The sequence below is a fragment of the Semicossyphus pulcher genome, unplaced genomic scaffold (assembly GCF_022749685.1).
Source record: "Semicossyphus pulcher isolate SPU_LCO1_2020_fin unplaced genomic scaffold, fSemPul1.0.p SCAF_15, whole genome shotgun sequence".
In the NCBI taxonomy this organism is placed as follows: domain Eukaryota; kingdom Metazoa; phylum Chordata; class Actinopteri; order Labriformes; family Labridae; genus Semicossyphus; species Semicossyphus pulcher.
In genome coordinates this window covers 1,833,833-1,848,961 of record NW_027211659.1, presented here as the reverse complement: position 1 = coordinate 1,848,961, position 15,129 = coordinate 1,833,833, and the positions used below count along the sequence as shown (strand labels likewise).

The window sequence follows — 15,129 nt, the reverse complement described above, 5'->3', positions numbered from 1 at the left end:
AGGTTAGTGTGCATGGACTGATTATACAGCCAAGTGAATATTGCTCATTACGGCCACTTGAGACCAGGCTGCTGCTGCCCTCTGCTGTCAGTATTTGTCTGGTGAAGGCTGTCCGTGTTTATGTTGTTAAATTCATGTCTAATCAAGGACCTCCTTTTCTCTCCTCAGACTCTGGAACCAGGAGCATACCCTGGCTTCTCGTCGCTCTCCCCACCAGAGCAAACCACCCCCGTGCAGCCACGAAACCCAGAGCTGGAGCAGAGAGCCAAAGCTATGAGAGGACGCATGTGAGTATCATCGCTGCTGCTTCTGCTACAACTTTGACTGCCACACGCACCAGATTACATTTGGGACTTCCCGAAGGCTCAGCTGATGCGACTCTGTTTTTGTTCTTCTGCTCAGGTTCGTCCTAAACGAGCTGATTCAGACGGAGAAGGACTACGTCAAAGACCTCGGGTTCGTGGTGGAGGTGAGACTCATCTGTGCCAGATTAACAGTGGTCTTTCTTTATGCTCAGTTTTTTTAACTCTACTACTGTTGGTGAGTCTAAAAGAGTCTGCTGGCTGCACCGGAAGCCTCAAAATATCAGCCAAAACTGTGTTCAAAGTTTTCCTCAGGTGTTCATTTGATAACTACTTACTGAGGAGAAGTGAGTAGAGCATCCTCAACCCGCTGACCTTTCTTGTGACCCTGCAGGGCTTCATGAAGAGGATCGAGGAGAAGGGCGTCCCCGATGACATGAAAGGAAAAGACAAAATCGTCTTCGGGAACATCCACCAGATCTCCGACTGGCACAGAGAGTAAGTTTGGTGTCCAGACGCTGGAGCTTGGTCCAGATGTGTGTGTTCAGGCTGTTTTAACATCTGTCTCTCGTCTCCGTCAGCTTCTTCGTGGGAGAGCTGGAGAAATGTCTGGACGACCACGAACACCTCCCTGAGCTCTTCATCAAACACGTGAGTGGAAAGCTGCTGCTGCTGATGATGGTGTTATTACAGAATATTTGACCTCTAAAAATGTGACTCTACATTTAATCTGCTGTCTGTGTGTTACAGGAGAGAAGGCTGCACATGTACGTGATTTACTGTCAGAATAAGCCCAAATCCGAGTTCATCGTGGCTGAATATGACACGTATTTTGATGTAAGTGATGTTTTGACTCTTCATGTTGCTGTTGTTTTATTATTTCGGAATTTTATTTTTTATTTTTATTTATTTTTACGTCTATTTTCTTCTGACAAAACAAAACCTCCCTCCTACTTTTGCCACACTTGGTTCAGAGACACCTGCATGAACAAGTAGAGACAATTCAGGTGGAGCGACACGTTTCTTTATGACATGAACACAAACAGACCTGTGGGCTGCAGTTGGGTTACTTATACGCTGTGTCACCTACCGTTTCTAACGATGTTGAAATGTATATTTAATCAGCGTGATCAGCCCTGTCTCTACCTCACGCTGTGTGTGCGCTGCAGCCGCTAAAAGTAAACAGTCCGCTCCGTTAGCAGCCCGTCTGTAGCCACAGCGGTGACACTACACACCTAAAAGCCGCCTCTTATACCTCATAGCTCATACTGTTTTATTTCATACTGCTTAACATGTCACTTTAGATTGTGACTTTTGTCTACCAGTTGTATAACCATCTTCATCATTTTATTTATTTTGTGTACTCTTATTTGTATTTACCTTCTTGCTACGTCGTCTTGTGCTGAATCATCTTATCTTCTTATAATTAATGACGTGATCTCTGACAGCAGCAGCGTCGCATGCTTGTCTAGTTTACAGACAGCTGACTCACAGACTCTGCAGCTCGGCGGTCAGTTCGCTCTGCGCTCTGGTGAAGAGCTGCACTGATGTGATAACAGACTTTTGTTGTAGATTATTGATGGAAAACGAGGAAATGGCGAGTGCTCCTTTTGCACCAAGTAACAATGAAGTAGCAGCAGTGTTCAATCACACGTCCTACGATGAGATGCGCACATCGCAATTGCAATGGTGAACTAATTTGTCGTGCAGCTCTAAGCTGATGTATTTGATATCTAACTGACCAAAAGCATGACTTAAACAAAAGGATGAAAAAGAGTCTATGTCTTGTCCTCCAGGGAATCCAGCAGGACATCCAGTCCAGGTTGTCCATCAGTGACTTCCTCATCAAACCCATCCAGAGAATCACAAAATACCAGCTGCTACTGAAGGTAACGTGCACACAGATTCACTCGTATCCGTCATGCAGGAGAATCCTGTTACAAATTTGTTTGACAGTTTGAAATGATTCGTGGAACCAAAAAGTTTAGTGCAACTTTCAAATCACCAAATGAGCTACAGATTATTGTGTGTTTAGTTTGCTTAAGGATGTGTTGAATGAGTTGCTTTATGTCTGGAAGTGGTTCAGGAAGGAGGAGTTAAAGTTTGTCATCGTGTTCCTCCTCAGGACTTCCTGAAGTTTAGCACCAAGGCAGGCATGGACTGTGAACAAATCGAGGTAAAAACGTGATTAAAAATTAAGTGTATCACATGAATGTCTGTGGATACTCCAGCTCATCAAGGATTTCTCTCTTGCTCTCACAGAAAGCCGTAGATTTGATGTCTCAGGTCCCTAAACTCTGCAACGACATGATGAACTTGGGTCGGCTGCAGGGATACGAGGTACGTTCACTTCCTCTTCTGCAGATGAACGACAGGCTTCAAAGCTGACCAGTGTGTTGACCAGTCCGTTTCCTCTGCAGGGTAAGCTGACGTGTCAGGGCAAACTGCTGCAGCAGGAAACCTTCTTTGTAACCGAGCAGGACGCCGGCGTTCTGTCGCGCTCCAAAGAACGACGAGTGTTCCTCTTCGAGCAGATCGTCATCTTCAGTGAGCTGCTCAGGAAAGGATCGTCGACGCCCGGGTACCAGTTCAAGAAGAGCATCAAGGTACAAAGTTTTTTTTCTATAAATGCACTTATTAACAGATATAACAGACATTAACAGAGCTTCTAATGTTTTACAGAAAACTGTAGATTCAATTCTTATGCTAATGCCTTCAGATATCCTACCTGGGTCTGGAGGAGAGCGTAGACAACGATCCCTGTAAGTTCGTGTTGTCGTGTCGCGGCTCATCGGAGCGCTTCACCCTGCAGGCCGCCAACGTCGACATCAAGCAGGTCTGGGTCAGACACATACAGGAAGTCCTGGACGCTCAGAGCAACTTCCTGTCTGGTGAGACATCAAACGCTCAACTTTGCTTAAACTTTGTTATACTTTAACTACTACGAACAGGATCCAAAACTTTCTTTAATGTGTCATTGCAGCTCTGCAGTCTCCCATCGAGTACCAGAAGGAGAAGGGCGGAGCAGGCTGCAGCTCCTCACTGACCAGAAACCGCTCGTCCTCGGGGAACCGGACGGCCGTGTCGTCTCACAGCCGTCCGTCCTCTGCGGTCGGGCTCGGGGATAAGGAGACGGAGAGAGGGAGGAGCCAGATGAAAATGTCTACCTCCAACGGCGGCACATCATGCTTCGACTCCAGGGTGAGTTCCTGCACACGGTAATGATGGGAACATGTACATTAAACCACAGCTGAGTTTTTAGACACACAGCTCCTGCTCCTCTTGTCTTAGCCGTCATCCTGTAGCCTGCAGCAGACGGCTGCTGAACTAGGCCATGAAGCACGCTCTCCCCTTCACGCTGCCTGTGAGTCAGATACCTGTCCCTAAAAGTCGAGGGTAAAATCTGGGCTACTGCAGGTGTAGCTGCGTGCTGTGTGGGTTTATATTTAAACAAGCCAAGCTGTTCTTCTGGCCTACTTTGTCTGAGACCTTTAGATGTGTGCAGGATGCTGGACGGCTCTGCTCACTCTGTTATTTACATCCTGCCAGACTCTCCTTCGAAGCACCGTGACCTCCTTTAAAGGAGAAACGCTCCTAAGAACAAAACTGTTCTGTTCTGGTTTTGTTTATATTTGCTGTTTAAAATATGTTCTGCTGTGACTTTAACTTCCCCAATAAGAGTAAATGGTTCCCAATGAAAAGTGGTGAAACCCAGGTTTGTGGATTGTCCAGAATGACGTGGGTTCAGGTGTCCGGATAGAGAAGTTGCTGTGTTTTTGTAAGTTATGACATTACATTAGCAATAACAAGTATCATTTTCAGATTCAAGCCACATGGTTAAACTGCTTTTTCAAATCGTGTATACGTCGTCATTCTGTCCAAAGTCATGTTGATGTCCACTGTTTTCTGTTGGGCAGCAGGTCTGTCACTTTACCTAAAGGTTATAATGTCAATTTAAGTTGTTATTTCTGCAGGTCAACAATATAACTTAGGGATGTGCAGTCTGAAAACAACAGAGTGGAGGAGCTGCTTGGTCTTTGTAGTAATCCTTCATGTGCTCTCTTTGGATACTTCGGATTAATTCATTTTGTGAAGGGGTCATTGCAAAACATGTAACTCAATCATAAAGTGTAAAATGCAGCTGTCCTTAAAAAACCATCCAAGGTGCTCTGTAGGATTTTTGTAGAATTAAAACATCTTTATTTTCACGTGGCAAAAAATATACTTTTAAAATAGGCGACATGTTGCGACCGACTTGGCCTTCATCAGGGCACATCAGCTGTGGTTTGCACATCTTTGTTGAGTTACCCTGTTCACTAGCGTGGGAGTCAGTTTAAGTTATTTCTGAAAAGTCAACTAAAATCCTAGGTATGTGCAATATTGACTTTTGACTTCAACCTTTAAAGCAGTCGGGGGTTTGCTCAAGGTCGGACGCTGCTAAACAGAACCACTTCTAGATAACTGAAGAGATTTGTTGGAAACAAACTCCTCACATTTCTGAGCAGCAGCTCGTCTTTCTTTCTCTGCTTATTTTACTTGTAAAAGCACCTCTGAAAGACATGCATGAAGCATGAAGGAATATAGGAAATAACATTTGTAAGCAATATAAACTATTGCTTACAAATGTGTTGTAATAGTCGAGTTAGACTAAAATAAGCTCTGAACAGAATCCTGACCCTTCATCATCATTATTCACCGCCCTCCTCCTCCTCGCACTCGACCTCCCTCTGCTCCTCCTCAGGTTTGGGTCGGCTGTGACAGCATGACAAGCAGCAGGACTGTTATCCAACCCACATAGACGCACCTTAACCTTGTCCTCAATTCTCCTCATCCTCTCTGCCTCTGTCATTTCCATCTTTTGCTTCCTCCTGCTCTGCTCCTCTCCTCTTGTCTTCTCCTCTTTCCCTCCATCCTTTCCTCTCCACCTCAGGACCGCGAGGGCGGCTGTAACGGCGTCTCCTCCACCATGATGGTCACTCAGGACTACTCGGCGCTCAAAGAGAACGAGATCTGCGTCAGTCAGGGAGAGACCGTGCAAATCCTGGCCACCAATCAGCAGAACATGTACCTCGTTTACCGGCCGGCTAACAGCCAATCACCGGCCGCGGAGGGCTGGGTGCCGGGACACATTCTCGGCCCGCCCACAAAGTCCATAAAAGACTCTTCTTCTACTTCCTCCTTCTCGGCGGCGGTGGCAGATGCACACAACATCAAGTAAGTCCCCCCAAAACCCACCCAGCACTTCTTTACCTGCAGACAGACGCACTTCCTGTTGGGATGAAACCAAGCACTCGGATTGGATGTGAGAAACGAGGTGACAAAGCTCTGTCTTTGTTTGTTTTTGTGTTTTTTGAATCAGCTCCCTACCCCAGCTCCTCACTGCCTCTCCTAACTCCTTCCCTTCCCTCCTCCTCCCTTTAATGAAGGAACTTTTGGACCTCACAGGAGACTTTTTTTTGGTGTTTTAACTCCTGATTTTCTCGTCTCGGAGGTAAAAAAAAAAGGTACAAAACTTTTAGTCCATGAAGCTGCTGCAGTGACAGTTTCTGAGCCATTGTCACTTCTCGGCTCGGTGGCATCTACATGAAAACGGATTAACTAAGACACACAAAAACACACACACACACACACTGTTAACATGTAAACGAGTATTGAGGATTAATCCTGCAGAAATAGACTGGATAGAAAATCTTGTAGCTGACTCTGGAGACCAGAGAAAAACATGTGGAGCTAAAACCGGACTCTTATTTCAGTTCCTAACACCTGCTTTTTCTTTTTTTTTGTATATTTTTTTTTCTTTTTACTCTTTTTGGAAAGAAAAAAACTCACCTGGGGCATTCAGGTGGACTCCGCCCCTTTCTCCTCACTGGAGAAGATTTATTTTGTTGTCTGTGGCAATCTCTAAACAGAAATTTGTGTTTATTCCTCTTGTTGTTGTTGTTTTTCTGCCTTGTTAATTATTATTTTATTTGACGGACAAAGTTGGGTTTTCTTTCTCCTCCTTCATGTTGATTTTGTTTATAATGTCGGCAGTTCACTGTACAAAGTTAATTTTTTTTCGACTGAGGCTCTAGAACATTCCTGTTTAAGAAAAAAAATCCCTTTTGCACTATTTAAGATGATAAAAAATATGAATGAAGTCAGGCTGTGCAATATGTTGCATTCAATGGCAGCGGTCAGCATTGTACTGTTGGTAGTCTAATAATAATGATTTTAAATGTATTTTAAATATGTAAAATAAACCTTTTGGACTTAAGCATGAGTTAGCAAAGCGACGTGAAGGTGAAGTTGTTTTGTTCTGCGGTAGGCTGGAGATGGTTTGTAGTTTTTAATATTTGTAAATAAACTACAACAGGAAACGTGAAACTGAGCGGTCTGCCTGCTTCTGTGTTCATCGTCATACCATCAGATGGAGACACAAAGTTATATGTTTAAGGTTATATCCTGAAAGAGACGGACAAAGCAGTGTTTTATTTATGACTACAAAGTCCAGAAAACATGAAGCAGCACTGAAGGTCTCTTCACTAGAGCAACAGGTATAAAGTTTTGTGTGCACCTTTTTCCCCTGTGTGGTTAATTTCAACTTTTTGTATTTGTTGTTTCTTTTGACCTCCTTTTGTTTAAGTTTTACTAACCCGACGGTTTGAAACTCCACTGAAGGTACAAACATGAACTCTATTGAATTCTCTCAAAGGCAAGAAATGCAGTCAAAGACACTTTTTGGTTTAAGGTTATTTTTGCCAAATATTTATGAGGATGATATTAAATATTATGCTATGCTAATCTTGAAGATCTTAATTTATTTACCTATTGACTAATGAGGTAACACAATGGTGATTAAAGTAATAATCTCGAAGATTTTCATTTAAATAAATGTCTGTTAAGTCTCTTTCTATCACTGAATGAGGTAACACAGTGGTGACTGAGCCTCTGGCCCGCTGATGAAAGCCTTTGCATTTGCAGTATATAGTATTGTTACAGACTGGGTGTCTGTGGCGACTTTCACAGAGAAAATCAAAAGCGGCGCCCAGTTAGTGACGTGTTTTCCATCACCCAGCAGTGGTTGGTCTGCCAGAGAGGGTAGGCGGAGCTAAGCGGCTGCTTTTCCGCTCTCTGCAAGTGTTGTGAGTAAACAGTAATCTACTATGGCTGAACAAACAAAGAAAAGGTCGATGACTACAGATACAACTTCAAATATAAGTTAAAATCCAAAGAAGAAGAAACAAACTCGACGCTCAGATGAAGCAAACTACTGTGATAAGCGATAATTGGTTTGTTGTCATCTTTATGTTGAATTGAAAAAAGAATACAGAATACAAAAAGGCTTCCATCAGTTGTGCTCAATGACCACTGTGCTAACTCAACAGCGTTTACAGTGTTGTCTCTGGTTATGTTAGAGGAAGGTACAGTATGTTAAAGCTTCTGTTTCTCTCACCTCTCTCTGTGGCTCTCTTAATCTACCTAATCTCTGTCTTAATAGTCAGACCAGTGTCATTCTGTTGGTCTGTCCCTCCTCTTCTATATCCTAACGGACCAGAAGAGTCTGGCTGCAGCTTCAGGCAACTGTGACCCCGTCAGGACCCTCAGCAACAGCACATAAGGACATGATAGAAGCAAAATAGGAACCTACGGAGGCCAGAGGGTGACGCAGAAAAAAGTATATATATATGGCTCTTAAGAAGAAAGAGAAGAAACAGCTACCAAAATATATAGAGATACTTGGTTGTGGTTAAACATTATCTTTAAAATTAAAATAATAAGAGGCAGGATTTTGTTTTTATATTATAGACATTTATGATAAAGATCCTTATAATTATGTGGAAGGGTATTTATTATTTTCTTGAATAAGAATGTGTGCTAGCAGGGATGTAAATAATATCCAACAGTTGAAAAAGTAGCAGGCTAGCATGTTAAACAGTTCCTGCAGTTAGCATGCTAAGTTTAGCTTATTATACCCGAACCACTTGTTACTACAGAGGGTCCTGGTGATGTGGCCTGACCGAAGTGTTGCCTCTGCAGCCAGACTGAGCTGGACTCCACTGATCTTCTCTCTGATTTTCTGGTTGACGTTTCTCGTTCCTGTACCGTACAGGAAGTCACTGTCTTGGAATACACTGCGTGCCAGGAAGCGCGCTGAAGCCAGGGACTTCTCCTCGCTGGGGGTCAGAGGTCAAGAGAATGGCCTCATCCGTAAGCCCAAAGAAACCACGCCCCCTCCCCCACTCGCCTCCCCCGTCACCAGGGTGAAGGGCAAAGTGAGTAAAGCAGGTCGACGGCGCACGATGGTGATGTCATATGTGTGTGCCAAAACCCCTCACTTGCCCCCCCGTCCCACCTGGTTTTTATTTTTCCTCCTAACCCGTGTGTGTCGCATGCGTGTGTGTTCACACCTACAAACACACACGGTAGTTGTGTTTCTTTTTTCGACTCCAGCCGTGGTTCTCAACCTGCACCAGACAGTTAGCCTTTTGTACAGTGCTGCCTTTCAGTACACTTTGTATTTATGGTTCAGGTTCTGGAGAACAGCATGACTAAGGTTTAGCCACAAAAAGAGAATTTAGCACATAACAATAAACCACATCGGATATAACTGCAGCCAGTTAACAAGCTTGGTGGTGAACTGTTAACAAGCTACGTCACTTTCAACATGCTAGAGCTGACAGTGACAAAAGCCTGCCAGGTTGACCAGCTTTCCAACTGCCGGTATCTATCAAGCTAACTGGCTTGTTAACTGCCGGTATCTATCGAGCTAACTGGCTTGCTAACTGCCGGTATCTATCAAGCTAACTGGCTTGTTAACTGCCGGTATCTATCGAGCTAACTGGCTTGCTAACTGCCAGTATCTATCGAGCTAACTGGCTTGCTAACTGCCGGTATCTATCAAGCTAACTGGCTTGCTAACTGCCGGTATCTATCGAGCTAACTGGCTTGCTAACTGCCAGTATCTATCGTGCTGAATGGCTTACTAACTGCCAGTTACTATCAAGCTAACTGCCTTGCTCACTGCCAGTAACTATTAAGCTAACTGTCTTGTTAACTCCCGGTATGTATCAAGCTAACTGGTTTGATAACTCCCGGTATGTATCAAGCTAACTGGTTTGCTAACTGCCAGGAACTATCAAGCTAACTGGCTTGTTAACTGGCGGTATCTATCAAGCTAACTGGCTTGCTAACTCCCGGTATGTATCAAGCTAACTGGCTTGCGAACTGCCAGGAACTATCAAGCTAACTGGTTTGCTAACTGCTAACTGCCAGGAACTATCAAGCTGGCCAGCTTGCTCACTACCGGGAACTATCAAGCTAACTGGTTTGCTAACTGCCTGAAACTATCAAGCTAACTGGCTTGCTAACTGCAGGTAAATATCAAGCAGGTCAGCATGCAAACCAAAGGTTATTATGAAGCTACTTCTATCTTTTTGGATTCACTTTCCTGTAAGTAAATTTATGGCGAAATACCAACAATACCAGTGGAACATTTTCATGTTATAAAGCCTGCTGTTAAAACACAATTGGAAGGGTAAAAAGCTTTATTTGTTAGGTTAATAACATGATAGAATATCAGACTATTATGGTTGAGAACCACAAAAGAAGAACCTCAGTTATTATTTGAACCTTTTTATTTTGATCCCAAACCCTCAAATGCACCTGTTGAAATAAAGTTTGATTCCTTTTTTGTGTTTTTGCGTTGTGATTTATTTCTCCGTACTTGTGCATGAATAGAGGTAGAATTTAGATTTAATTTTAAGTTTGTTTTATTCTACTGTATTAACCAGTGTTTTCTGTAGTGATCTAACATCAAGTAACACAGAGTTGTTTTTTGTAAATTATGTTTACAGTCAAATGATGAAGGTTTATTTTAGAGTGGCTGACTCCCATCGTGAAATAACGCTACATACATCTAAATGCACAACCCTTGGTTATCTGTACCATGTCCTTTTTGTGATTAGTGTTTAATAAGGTATTTTGAAATACAACAAAATACGGGCTATATTAAACAATGGATGTAATAAACTGAGAACTCTTAGATAGAAACCTAGATTGAGAGAGAGATGTATGTACGGTCTGGGACACCAACATCAACATTTTAAGGCCAATAATTATAGTTAACCTCCTGCTGCCATGTTTATAATTTACTTAAACACAAAATGTAACTTCAGTGGAGTTGAGGTACGACACTGAAGCAGACAGACAGCAGACACCTGTCAGTCAAGCACCTAGAAACCAAACCTCTCTTACACCTTAATATTTGCTTTTATTGGAGTTCTGTGTTGATTTTAAGACGCATTGCTCCTTGAAGTGTGGTGTAGGCCATTCTTCCTTAGAAAAAAAAGGTAAATAGAGAGGATGAGGAGGAGGTTGTTTAAAGCAGAGCAGAAAAAAAAACATGGCTGATTCATGAAAAGCCCAAAACCACATCAGCTCTCAGGTGAGTATCAGCCAAACAATTCCTCCAAGGACATTTGAACCCCTCCAAGGCAGAAAACTTTTTACTGTCCTCTCTGCTCTCTTGTCTCATCCTCAAATCTTTTCCTCCGTCTATGAAAAGAATATTCCTTCTCTCCTTCATTTCCACTTTTCCCTCGGCCTTTCTCCCTATCATCTCCCCCCTTGGAGCGTTTTCCACTTCTCTAACCTCCCTCCCCTTCCTTCCGATTTACTCTCCCATTATTCTCTTGTTCTCCTCTCTTTGTCTTCCTTTTGTTCCTCCCTTCCCCCCGACCCCCTTTAAAAAAACCCTCCCAACTCACTCTCTTCTCTCCCATTGTTCTACTCTTTTCTCGTCTTCCTCCTTTATTCTCCATCAGGAGGTTCATACGTCAGATGAGTCAGACTGTGATGATGACCTTGACCCGAAGACGGGCATGGAGGTACGCACACACACATTTAACCTGTTGAAAGCTGGAAGCTTAATCCACAAGGAAGGAAGTTTTTGAAGAGGTTTCACCTCTCAGCTGAAAGGCTTCTGGATGAGAGCAGGCCGAATGAGAGGTGAAACGTCTTCAAAAACTTTAACCAAGTCCAGTTCCCTTTTGGATTAAGCTTCGAATTACCATGAGCTGGATGACTGAGATCCTTCACAGACAATCTGTTGAAAGGACTGTATGAGAATAACAAAACCAGGTTACTCGTGTCTTCAATGTGTAAAGAAAAACTTGGCAGAGTAAAAACATTCTGGGGTAATAATTGTGACAGAAAACATCATTTTTATATTTTTAAATACTAGAACAGGTTTTTAGGTTAACCTGATCAAAACTTTAACTTTGACCTCGTCTGTTTTCCAGCTTCTCAACCCAAACTTCATCCAGGAAGGTAAGAAACTAAAGTAATCAGAATGAGCTTCATTTGAACTTGTATACTGAATTCTTACACGCAGTTCCAAGAACAATTTACAGGAAGTTAGAGAAACACATACAGTACAAACACAGACATTTAAAAATGTATGTAAATATCATTCTTTTCTCAATTTTAAACAAGTTTAGGAGGATTATTAAATATGGTAACTTACATACTGTACAGAATGTATACAGACAGACTAAAGGTCCAGATAAAAGACAAGATAATACACAAAATAAGATCTGTCATATCATCAAATACATTTATTCAGCTTCTGGTAAATAATGTGTTTGATGTTTCTTGGAATTGCAAACATTAATTGGCTCCTCAAAATGCTGCATAAAGCTGACAGAAAAGTTCCTGCAAACATCTCATCTGCTGCAGAACACACGAGACGTCCACAATGTTTACCAAACCCGTTATAGGCACACGGCCAGAAGTTGAAGTCAGAAGGGGGTGTGTTGTAATATTTTTTCTTGTGCACAGTGGCTCCAGAGTTCCTCGTCCCTCTGTCAGACGTGGTGTGTGCGTTCGGGGAGACTGTGGTCCTCTGCTGTAAAGTCTGTGGACGACCCAAACCCTCCGTCACCCTGAAGGGCCCCGACCAGAACCCAGTGACCAGCAACAGCCGCTTCACCATCGACATCAGGTAACAACTACATGTGCATATATTATATTTGTAGTTTCTTTCTTCTAGCTCTTTCTCTTCCTTTTCCTATATTTGAAATCCTTTTTCCGCCCTCTTCTTCTTCTTCTTCTACCTGTTCCTCCTCCTCTTCTCCTCCTCAGGGACACAGGTGACATCCTGCTGAAGATCTGTAATCTGATGCCTCAGGACACGGGGATCTACACCTGTGTTGCTGTTAATGACCACGGCTCTGCCTCCTCCTCTGCCTCTATTAAAGTGCAAGGTAATGCATCTGAATTAAAAGCAGCATTTTCCCAAGTGATGGAACAAGTAAACAGATTTCTTACTGCAGAAAATGAAGCAAGACGACAAGAACAAGTATTTAATTTAAAATCTTACTTAAGTAAAAGCACAAACGTAGTAGCATTAAAATCTCCTGCAGGTATCCCAGCAGCCCCTGGGAGGCCGGTGGCTCAGGAGGCCAGCAGCACGGCGGTGATGATCCACTGGCCGCCTCCGGCTTCATCCGCTCACTGCTCCGTCAGCAGCTACACGGTGGAGTACAGACAGGAAGGTGTGTGACTTACAGGACGATGTTTGCTTTTTGAAACCTGAACAGAGACTCAACTTTTCCCTCTCTCGTCTATAGACTCGTTGTTGTGGCAGCAGGTGGCCAGCAGCAGAGAGGAGTGTGTTCAGATCGACACTCTGATCCCCGGAGGTCACTATCAGTTCAGAGTGAGAGCCTCCAACCGCTGGGGGGTCGGCCCGCCGTCCGAGGCCTCAAATATGGTCACTCTGTCCAGCACCAGTAAGTCTGCAAAGACCGACAGAACACACACAGACAGTAACATAATGAGGGTACAAAAATGTATTATTCCACACAAAACTTCTTCAAAGGACTCCCTCTCTCATTGGCAGGTAAGATGAGAAGATTTTAACTTGTGCATTAAATACATGACTTTCTTAGCTTAGCATCATGGTGGAAAATGGCTCAGTACAAACAAAAATGTGTAGCAATTGTTACATTTTATGACAGTTTTAATGTTTAACCTTTTGCTGACCTTTTGTCCAGACTCGGGTTATGATGGAACAGGGATCCAGTGGAAAGAAAACTTTGAGTCGACCTTCAATGAGATCTGCGAGATCGGAAGGTACTGATGCTTTGATTTCCATATAATCAAATAATCCTCATAATTCAAACTTGATTTTTTCTGTCTAAATGTTGACGGTTGTTGCTTGCTTGTCTTTTCACCAGGGGACGATTTTCAGTGGTGAGAAAATGTCTCAACAAATCCACAAAGAAAGAGGTACGAAATCCTCGAGAGTTTGATAGTTGTGTTGATTAAACTGATGCAAAGTGTCTCTTGCTTTTCACTGTTCAGGTTGCAGGAAAGTGTTCAGGTGTTTGTGAGTTATTCAAGACAGGAAGGAAGGTGTTTTCTCACTGATTCAAACAATCGTCTTATTCCTCTTATTTCTATATATATATATAGAATATTATTAGTATATTTACGTTGCGAAAAATGTTGTTTTCGGGTAGGCTACACTATTTATTCAAAATTGCATTAATATTCAATGAGAAAGTATCCGAGTAAAATTTCAATTTAAACTTAATTGTCTCTTATTTTGCGTTCAGGTTGCTGTGAAGTATGTGAGTAAGAAGATGCAGAAGAAGGAGCAGGTGGCTCATGAGGCGGACGTCCTCCTTCACGTGCAGAATCACCAGCTGGTGGCGCTGGTTGACACTTACGAGTCTCCAACCTCTCTGATGCTGATCCTGGAGCTGTAAGTCTGACTGAAATTAAACTGTCACCTGCTTTTGTTTCGGCCTAAACTCTATAATGAAGCTTGTCACGGTTAAACTTTTAGAAATTAGACACGTTAGGGCCTGTGTCAACAGTTCACAGCGCTAGTCACCGGCACTTACTGTTGCTAGGTTACGAAAGTTGTCTGGCAGCACTTCCGCTTCCCTGGTCGTTAAGTCTGTTTGAAATCTCTCGTCTTGTATTCTCTGAAATTCTACAAAGAAAACACAAACACAATGAAATTAGCAGCGGCTCTACACTTGGAAATTGTACCCTCTAAAAAAACGAAAGCTAACGTCTCCTCCGCTGTTGTTGTTGACAAAGTTGATATCGGAAGTCCCGCCCCCTCTTGATTTTGATTGGTCAATGAGGATGAAGTTACATTGATGAGCGCAACGGTGTTCCAAGTTGGACTGAGACAAAAAAAAGCGGAGGCCGACCGACATAACTTTTGGAAGCAGTTTAGATGTGTTACGTTTTTATTTTTAAAGGTCATTTAGGAAAAAATGTTCTTGACGCTGACAAAAACAGCAGCAAGTAGCTTTACTACAGTGATGGATTTCTTTGTTAAAAGTTAAATTCTTTCATATTAAATATTAAGGTTAAGTAAAATACATAAATACAATAAAGTTATAGTACTGAAAAAAAAATCTGCAAAGTAAAAAGAAACGTATTAAATATTTGTGTGTGTGTGTGTGTGTGTGTGTCAGGCTGGAGGACGGCCGCTTGCTCGATTACCTCGTCGCCCACGATGAGCTGATGGAGGAGAAGGTGGCGTTCTTCATCAAAGAGACACTGGAGGCCCTGCAGCACCTTCACACCTGCAGAGTCGCACACCTGGATCTGAAGGTGAGAAGAGCCTGCAGGGGCGGAGTCAGGCTGAGGGGCAGGGGCATGAAACTATGAAAATGTTGAGAAATGGTGAAAAAATAATTTATTTTTGCTTTTGATTATGTGAATTTATGTCTCAGAATGTGTTCTTTTATCTGTTGTGGCTGCATCTACACATGTACAGAACTGTTATTTAGGATTACATTTTTTAAATGTAATTTCCCAC

The 15,129-nt window shown here is 42.7% G+C and overlaps 1 protein-coding gene across 2 annotated transcripts in view; it reads left to right on the top strand.

Annotated features, from left to right (window-relative positions):
* The window catches only part of kalrna (kalirin RhoGEF kinase a), a 163,668-nt gene that overhangs the window by 142,887 nt on the left and 5,652 nt on the right, over window positions 1-15,129 (top strand). The window contains exons 45-67 of one of the 2 annotated variants that reach the window (XM_069662822.1): window positions 169-287; window positions 403-469; window positions 697-800; window positions 884-953; window positions 1,053-1,139; window positions 2,099-2,191; window positions 2,428-2,478; window positions 2,565-2,642; window positions 2,723-2,908; window positions 3,022-3,193; window positions 3,286-3,503; window positions 5,233-5,516; window positions 8,395-8,557; window positions 11,108-11,170; window positions 11,585-11,612; window positions 12,123-12,285; window positions 12,426-12,547; window positions 12,707-12,838; window positions 12,914-13,075; window positions 13,340-13,418; window positions 13,523-13,574; window positions 13,904-14,052; window positions 14,783-14,921. In XM_069662822.1, coding sequence (XP_069518923.1) covers window positions 169-287; window positions 403-469; window positions 697-800; window positions 884-953; window positions 1,053-1,139; window positions 2,099-2,191; window positions 2,428-2,478; window positions 2,565-2,642; window positions 2,723-2,908; window positions 3,022-3,193; window positions 3,286-3,503; window positions 5,233-5,516; window positions 8,395-8,557; window positions 11,108-11,170; window positions 11,585-11,612; window positions 12,123-12,285; window positions 12,426-12,547; window positions 12,707-12,838; window positions 12,914-13,075; window positions 13,340-13,418; window positions 13,523-13,574; window positions 13,904-14,052; window positions 14,783-14,921 — 2,781 coding nt within the window. Of the gene's footprint in view, window positions 1-168; window positions 288-402; window positions 470-696; window positions 801-883; window positions 954-1,052; window positions 1,140-2,098; window positions 2,192-2,427; window positions 2,479-2,564; window positions 2,643-2,722; window positions 2,909-3,021; window positions 3,194-3,285; window positions 3,504-5,232; window positions 7,126-8,394; window positions 8,558-11,107; window positions 11,171-11,584; window positions 11,613-12,122; window positions 12,286-12,425; window positions 12,548-12,706; window positions 12,839-12,913; window positions 13,076-13,339; window positions 13,419-13,522; window positions 13,575-13,903; window positions 14,053-14,782; window positions 14,922-15,129 lie in introns of those variants that run through there. The other variant, XM_069662821.1, reaches the window with a different exon arrangement.